Source organism: Sinocyclocheilus anshuiensis, unplaced genomic scaffold, assembly GCF_001515605.1.
Source record: "Sinocyclocheilus anshuiensis isolate Anshui unplaced genomic scaffold, SAMN03320099.WGS_v1.1 scaffold1561, whole genome shotgun sequence".
Classification (NCBI taxonomy): domain Eukaryota; kingdom Metazoa; phylum Chordata; class Actinopteri; order Cypriniformes; family Cyprinidae; genus Sinocyclocheilus; species Sinocyclocheilus anshuiensis.
In genome coordinates this window covers 302,122-310,961 of record NW_015536630.1, presented here as the reverse complement: position 1 = coordinate 310,961, position 8,840 = coordinate 302,122, and the positions used below count along the sequence as shown (strand labels likewise).

General features: G+C 36.8%; 1 protein-coding gene and 1 pseudogene across 1 annotated transcript in view; both read left to right on the top strand.

Moving 5' to 3' along the window:
• LOC107653954 (E3 ubiquitin-protein ligase SHPRH-like) overlaps nt 1-5,026 on the top strand; it is an 18,213-nt pseudogene extending 13,187 nt beyond the window's left edge.
• Nucleotides 5,027-5,793: 767 nt separating this feature from the next.
• Nucleotides 5,794-8,840, top strand: part of LOC107653944 (pancreatic secretory granule membrane major glycoprotein GP2-like) — a gene marked incomplete at its 5' end in the record, with an annotated part of 6,652 nt that continues 3,605 nt past the window's right edge. The window contains 5 exons of the mRNA XM_016440807.1: nt 5,794-5,968; nt 6,217-6,305; nt 6,397-6,501; nt 8,040-8,200; nt 8,503-8,638. Coding sequence (XP_016296293.1) covers nt 5,794-5,968; nt 6,217-6,305; nt 6,397-6,501; nt 8,040-8,200; nt 8,503-8,638 — 666 coding nt within the window. The remainder of the gene's footprint in view (nt 5,969-6,216; nt 6,306-6,396; nt 6,502-8,039; nt 8,201-8,502; nt 8,639-8,840) is intronic.

Genomic DNA, 8,840 nt, shown 5'->3' with positions numbered 1-8,840 from the left:
TATATATATATATATATATATTATTTCATTTCCATTTTGTATGTTGAAGTACTGAAATAACTCTAATTAAATAAAACTAAAACGTAATAAAAAACCTATAGTCAATTGTCAATTTTGAGTTCATGGGTTATTTTGCTTCCATAACTTGTCTTCTATCAAACTAGTGGACATCCAAAAACTAGTGGAAAGAAAACATCCAAAATACACATTTAAGTGTTTATTTGAATACAAAATTTATTTTTTCACTGAAATCCCCATTTCAGTAGCATTTACACTTAACTTTCCATGTTTATTCCTATCTATATTCTGATTTACAGAGATGTTTGTCCATGTGTCATCCGTGTGATTTATTTAACAGTTTATCTATTTGTGTCTGTAGATTTCAATTATGATACATATCTTTTAAAGACCATTTTCTCCTCCACAAAGTCAGAAATCTCCAGGTTTTTAAAGAGGAGTCAGTTATTATTTGCCTGGATTAAATAACATTTTATTCCTAAAAACATGGTGAAAATGTATTTTGTTCCGGCTGTTGATAGTATTTTCTGATTCACAGCGTGATAAAAAGAGATATCCAAAACCCTTTTTGTAAAAACCTGTCATAACTCTTTCAACAAAATTAAAAGAAATTTGAACTAAATTATGCATACTTAATTGGATAATGTATCATTGCCCAAAACTTGTAATATAAAACAATTGTCTTAATGTGCTGTAATTAATCAACCTGTGAAAGTATGGTGATATCGATCTTTTTTTTTTTACCCTATTCACTTGTAGTGTCTCACCTTAAAGATATGAACTGTTAAGCCGAACTGTTTGCATGTGAATTGAGTTACAACGTCTCTTTAGCTTCCACAAGTGTTTTGGGTAGATTGAAGATGGTATTTTGTGAGTGTGAGCATGTCTACTTAGTAGATGAAACTCTCAAAAAAACAAGAAAAATCCTGCTTTGCATGATATGTACCTATAAGACACTGTTTACATGTAGTAAAAATTTTAAGATGATTTTAGTATGTATAGATGAATGAAACTGTCGCATTTAATGTAGTAATTCATATATTGATCATTTCAGTCTCAGGATAAGTCCACTGGAGGGTTGAATCCAGAACCATGTCCCATCTGCGCTCGACCGCTGATTCAGGAGGTACAAAGGCAAATATGAATCTGTTAAGTGTATATATGTTAGTATATACTCTGAACGTGAATTGCATGTGTTTTTATTGTCAGTGGGCCGTACTGACCTGCAGACACTGTTTCTGTAACGAGTGCATCGCTATCATCGTTGAGCAGTACAGCGTCGGCAATCGACGGAGAGCCATAAAGTGCGCCATGTGCCGACAAACCACTTCACATTCAGAGATCTCGTATGTGTTCACCACTCAGAGCACCCACCAGGGGCAGGACATCCCTGTGAAGGTCAGAGACAATTCCTGCTTTATTTAAGCGTTTAATATGTATTTTACAATGTAGGTCAAATACAACTGTGCTGTGACCATGTGACCTTTTCAATCAGGTCAGATATGATTTGTAGCATCTCTGTAATCTCTTTCCCCTGTAGGGTAGCCACTCCACGAAGGGTCGAGGCTGTGGTTCGAGTCTTAAAGAAAATTCAGATGACCGACCCGGGAGCCAAGTCTCTCGTTTCCTCCACGGTAACACTCTCATTAGATGAGTTACTACATCAAACACTACATCAGACTACAGCTCTTAACCTCTGACCTTACATTTACGCCTCGCCTCTCAGTGGCAGGGCATCCTGGACATCATTGCGAAAGCCCTTTTTGACAACAACATGGAGTTTGCACAGATCAATGGAATTCACAAATTTCAGGTTTGTGTTGAATATAGCGACAGTGTACCATAACAAAATGTTGGTCTTATGAAGGATTTTTCCCACTTTCTTTTCTGTAATTACTTAAATATCTCATTGTAAAATGAGTAGATCCAACACCGAAATGAGCCATGTTTGCTAAATGTAATTAGTTCTGTTACCCAAAATGATTAATAAATGAGACACAAAACTCTAGAAATTAAATGTCTATTTTAAAAATCTTTGAAAATGTTTAAAATAAAACTTGTTTATTTATTTATATATAAATGAGACACAAAACATTTAATACATTTTTTTACTAATTGATGAGATACGCAAAACTGTGAAATATAAATGAATCAATTTTAAAACTGATCAAATCTGTGCTTTCTGTTATTTAGCCAATTGAGCAGAGTTAACAGCTGATGACAAGGATCTCAAAATCACCTAATTTTATACAATTAATTGGGCTGATTATAATATGCCATATAATATGTGAAATTATGATTGTTGCATTAATTTGTAGGAGAACCTGAGTGCTTTCAAATATAAGGAGAAGATCAACATCTTGCTGCTGCCACTGCACACAGGCTCAAATGGGCTTAACATCATTGAAGCGACACGTGCTGCTGGTCGAGCCCATCCTAAACCCTGCCCACGAGCTGCAGGCCATAGGAAGAGTGCACCGGATTGGCCAGACCAAGTAGGCATTAACCCAATCATATAACGTTCAACAAAACACATGCTGATAACATGAGTTGGTTCTGGCTTGCAACTTTTCTCTCATATCAGTTAAAATGGCACAAATTCAAATTATTATTTTTTGAATATTTCAAGGAATAGTTCACCTGAAAATGTACTTACCCTCAGGCCATCCAAGATTGTAGATGAGTTTGTTTCTTCATCTAAACATATTTGGAGAAATTTAGCATTCCATCACTTGCTCACCAATGGATCCTCTGTGGTGAATGGGTGCCGTCAGAATGAGAGTCCAAACAGCTGATAAAAACATCACAATAATCCACACCACTCCAGTCCATCAGTTAATGTCCTGTGAAGCAAGAAAGCTGCTTGTTTGTAAGAAACAAATCCATCATTAAGACATTTTAACTTTAAACCATAAGTCCATATAAGTCCATAATCCATAATAACGTTCCTCCAAGGAAAAATCTCACATCAAAACCCACTCGAATATTTGTGACCCTGGACCACAAAACCAGTCATAAGGGTCAATTTTCAAAGGGTCAAAGCTGAATAAATAAGCTTTCCATTGATGTATGGTTTATGATAGGGCAATATTTGGCAGAGATACAACTATTTGAAAATCTGGAATCTGAGGGTGCAAAAAAATCTAAATATTGAGAAAATCGCCTTTAAAGTTGTCCAAATGAAGTTCTTAGCAATGCATATTACTAATCAAAAATTAAGTTTTGATATATTTACAGTAGGAAATTTACAAAATATCTTCATGGAACATGATCTTTACTTAATGTCCTAATGATTTTTGGCATTAAAGAAAAATCAATAATTTTGACCCATTCAATGTTTGATTGATACAAATATACCCCAGCGACTTAAGACTGGTTTTGTGGTCCAGGGTCACATTTGTTTAAAACTGTTTTGGACTGTTTTCTATTGGAAGCAGTACTTGATCTGTGCATATTTTTCTCCTGATTCAGATGAGACAACTTTTTCCCTGGAGAGAGCAATATTATAAATAGAGTGGAGTCGTATTTTAGCTGGAAGCATTGGTTAAAAATAGTTAAAAATTATGGATTTGTTTATTGCAAACATGCAGCTTTTCACTTCACAAGATGTTCATTGATGGACCATGAGGCCTGAGAGATGTTATCAGTAAATAACATTATTCTTTTGATTTCTGCAGACCGACATTCGTTCATCGGTTTCTGATCAAGTCCACCATCGAGGAGCGGATGCAAGCAATGCTTAAAACAGCAGAAAAGAGGTGAGTCCTTGACACATAAAGAGGGTATTTAAAATAAATAGTCTTTAAAATCCAAATTAAACTAGTCCAGGTATGTTTCTCCCGCTATAACTAGCCTTGTACCAATTTACCGGTTTAAAAGGAAACTCATCACCACAGAAAAAAGAAAACTGCATTTGTCAAGCCACTTAATGTGATCTTTAAATAAATAGTAATTGTATACTCAAGTCTTCTGTAGATTTGCTTTGTTTACTGATAATGACCTTGACTAAACTTTCTCAAACCAACATCTTCTCCAGTTATAGTTCCACGTCCATGAAGCATTCGGAGGCCTCCGTGATTACAGTGGCAGATCTGGCCGAGCTGTTCACAGAGGACAGCGAGTCTCTTGAGTAAATGTCTCTCCAGACCTACCAGTCCAAAGGCCAGTAATGTGAACACTACACTAACACCAGCCAGGAGACGAGCCGTCCGCTGCTCTCCAGTTCTCCTATATGTTTGCTTTGCACATTCACCTTTCTATATGGTCTGTCCCATGGTGTAATTTATTCATGATACTCAATGTGAAAAAGAAATCACAGTTTGATGTACCATATATACAGTATCGGTCTTGTATCTCTGATTGTTTTCTAGATTGATTTATAGTGGGTGTAATTTTTATCAATGCCATGTTGTGCATAAACAAGTGATTTTTAATATGATTTTAATGAACCAAATTGAAATTAGAATGCATTTCTAATGATGTACAGTGCATTGGTTTTAACATTAGCACTCATGTATTTGTGATTGATCGATCAAACCTTTTATAAGAAACCCACAGTAATCACAGTCTGTCAGTCTGTGCTGTAAAGTCAATTAAAAAAAACACATCATGTGACATTTTATTGGAATTATGCCCTTGTCCTTGTTTATTTTTTAATCTAAATGCATTTTATGATGTTTAGGAAGGAAATTGCTTGAATTTACAGCACTGATCTCTGTCGGAGCGTCTTCCATTCAGACGCTCCTTTCAGTGGATTGTCTGTGCAAAGTTGTAGCAGACCATTTTGAGCATTTATCTGGTGCTATTTGCAAAACAAAAGACACATGATTCAGTGTCCGTAAAACTCATCCAATAAAGAGCACTTGTAAAAAGTAAAACCAGAAAGTAAAAGGAAAGAGACTTTCTTTGTCCTAGAATGGACAAGGGAAGATGAGGAAACTGAGCTCTTTCTGTCAAGCTGTACTAAAATGCATAATATCTTTCATGTCATGTTATGATAACCCAAATACAGTATTACATATGTTCTCAGACTCAAAATTGTCTTAATTGGAAAAAAAAAAAAAGAAGATTTTTCAACAGGAATTAACCAAAAATAAATGTTCCATTTACAAGAAGACATGCATTTTATTGTATATTTCCTTTGAATTGTGTGCAGTTTGCAATGTTAACATTTTCTTTTTCAGGGAAATGCTTAGCAGACTGATCATTTTATTGAAAATCCCCTGAAAATGCATTGATTGCAATGCCATCGCTTCACATTTTGGCATCTAACATTTGAAAACCTCCCTCACAAGGTTGAAAGACTGACCTCCTTCTCTGTCCAAACAGTCTTAAAGGCATCAACTCTATGGCTAAGGTGTGAACTGCCCTTGACTCACTGTGACGGGATTTCTTTTCAAACAAGTCGTTGGGGTTCCCGAAACAGTAAAGCGTTTGCCATGCCCTTTAAAAACCCATACAGACAAAAGAGTGAGATAAAACAAAGCACCGCCCCTGTACCTCCATTCCCTTTGCATGACAAACAAATTCCTTGTTGACCAACGCATTAAGAGGTGTAGAGCGCTGTCTGCTAAGTGGGTTGTCAGTAGTATTTTATATATCTAGTTGGTCGTTGTTACCTTGGACTTCCCACAACTTGTCCTATTCATGTGTGGAATCTCATTGTTGGTGTGGACATCATTCAAGCTGGTGTTCCAAAGCAACTGGAGGTTCCCACTTCATTAGAGCTGTGTTTCGGAGGGCTGGAGAGAGCGCAAGCACTACGTCTGGCTCTGACAGTTAGTCGAGGTGATAACCAAGAAGATTTGGCGGAAAGGACTGAAGACGGAACTACATTTCAGGAGAGAAGAAGCCAGAAAGGCTTTAAGGATGACACCTGCTACACTGGCACTGACATGGACTTTGCTCTCAATATGGACAGTAACTTCTGCTGTGCAGATGGAAGAAGGTGGTAAGTCTGATTAAACACATGCAAAGAGAAATATTCAAGTGCATTACTTTATTGTTACATGCATATAAACCAGTTTGAATTTGTGATGTACATGTTGGCAAATTTATTAAAATAAACCTAAAATGAGCTTTTAAATGCACTAATGTCTTCCATGCATTTTGAACACTAAAGCATGTACCATCCAATCTTAAAATATGATTATATGCTAAATTAATACTTAAACATTCTTCCTCTCTACTTTCATCTAGATCTCAATGAGACAGTCATTTGCACCAACGATCAGATGCAAGTTATCATTCCCAGTGTGTTTTTTCTGAACAAGGAGCCACCGGTTTACGTATGTTTATTCCATTTATTTCACAAACAATTAAATAAATTGCAACGCTTGAACTTTTTGTTGCCATTTTTTTTTGCTGATCTCCGTTCAGGTTTGGGATTTGCACTTGAACGATCCTGACTGTCGAGGTGTTGAGGTTGGGAACGACTATGTCTTCAGCATCAAGACCAACCTAACGGACTGCGGCACCATTATGGTAATCCTCATTAGCATTGTCAGGCCATTGTGTGTAATCATAAAACCGCTTTAGATGATCACAAGGACTGGAGAGTGTCCTCCAGCCGCTTACAAATTGGTGTCAGGACATTAAAGACTTTTAAAAAGCTTGTAAACACTTGTTGCATGAAGGCAAACTACAAATTGGGCCTCTTTGGCTGTTAAACGTAAAAATACAATCAGTAAATTTCCCTATTTTACAATCCTTTCATTGGTTGAAAGGTGACCACGTGCTTTGTTTATGGAATAAGCAAACCTTCTAAAAATATAACAAATAAAATATTAGACGTCTCTAGCATACTCATAATTATGTGCATTGTAATACGTGGCAACCATGAGGCTTAGATATCCTTTTAAGGAACACTTGTATTTATTTAATTATTTTTCAATGCACATCGTTGTTTGTTTCCCTCCAAACTGGCTGGCTAGTCCTTTTTCAGAGCTCGGAGGGGAGGGCAAACAGCCATGCGGCTCTAAATTATCCTGATTTATATGGAAATGATTACTGTGTTTTCAGCCGTGGTGAATAGGCCGACCATAATTCAGTGTCGTACTTTATAGTCCTTCTTTTATTCTGCCCTACAGCCAGCCTCAAACAGCGCTACCGCAACCCAGAGGACAAGCGTCACTCTGGCACGGCATAAATCTGTACTTGAGACCACGAGTATCGTTGAGAGCCTCTCTCAGGACTCAGCAGACTATTTCTTGTAAAGCCAGCAAAAGGTTAACGCAGCTTAGAGAGGAGACGAATTCCATCCTTCTCCCCCTTTAGAAATTTTACAAGCTTTTTTTCATACTTGCTGGTTAAAGTAGGGTGTCTTTGGATTAGAAAAATAAAATCCTTGGTTGTAGAAATCAGCTGCTTTTGAGAATTACATCTAGAGAGGCAGTTTTCTGTCCCTTGTACATGCAGGATTTATTTAAACTGAAAAATGTGAGGCAAATAGCACTAACATTTGGTCAAGAAGATGCTTGTTCACTGAATCAGGAGGTGTGCTTGTAATGGTCGGGGAAATAAAAGAGCAATAAAGTTTGTTTTACCGGATGTGGTAGGGGACAGTTTAGCCCCTTCAATAACATGTTGTTTCCTAATGTTGACCTTTAACTTCTTTGGCCTATGAATGTCACTCAGACATTATTAAACTCGATGATTATTATGCAAAAGTGAAGTTAGGCAAAACAAAATATATCAAAAGTCTTTCAATGTAAACTGGAAAAGGAACATTCATCAAGATAAATTATGAGTTTTAGCTAGCCTAGCCTGTAAGTTTACAACCGTTTGAAGGATATTTGATGTCTGAAAGTTAATTAGCTCATGTGTAATTTGAATACTTAGAGAGTTTGAAGAAAATTGTGAAGTTTGAAGCTTATTTAAACTCTGATATACTCATTATGATATGCATTGTGATAGATAGATAGATAGATAGATAGATAGATAGATAGATAGATAGATAGATTCTTATTTACTCAATAATTGAAAGTGTTTTATTTTTAATTTCTGTTTCATGTTTTCCCCAGGCATCAGATGATACTCATATCATGTTCACCAACACGATCCGTAACAATGAAACCGATATCATCACCAGAAGCTACATCAACATCACATTTGGGTGTCGATACCCCATAAACTACATGGTTCAGCAGCAAAACGGGGAGAATCTGATCAGAGTGGATGTGAGGTGAGCTTCTGCTAGTCATGACATCACCAGTTAATTAAGTCTGCAACTCTTTTTGGTTCAAAGCTCAGTCTGTCTGGGACTGCAGCACTCCATATGTTGTAATGGCTTTAATTATCACAATTTTTCCAAGCTTAAAAAAGGCCGAGCCCCTCACTAATTGTTTGTTTGTATGCAAACACAATAAAGGAAGCTAATGGTAACAAAAGACGGCCCTGGGGTCCAACTCAAGAGTTTCATTCAATATTCATTGAGCAAACCTTTCAGCCTCTTCAATGAGCCTTTTAACATTCTCTGCCCCGCAGGACAATCACTCTGAACACGGAGGATGGAAATTTCTCGGTCTCCATGCTGCTGTATAAAGACGAAGAGTTTCAGGATAAATGGACCACTGTTCCTTCTCTCACACTTGAGGACAACATCTATGTCAAAGTTTACATGGTATGTGTTCAGCTGAATAGATGACATTACTCATTGCAAGCTACTGAGGGCTTTCATGAAAGCTGCCATGCATTTTCTTTATGCTGCAGTTGAGAGCTGTTTGGCTCTTTGTTTTCAGATGAACAGAACATTCTATCTATCTATCTATCTATCTATCTATCTATCTATCTATCTGTCTATCTGTCTGTCTGTCTGTCTGTCT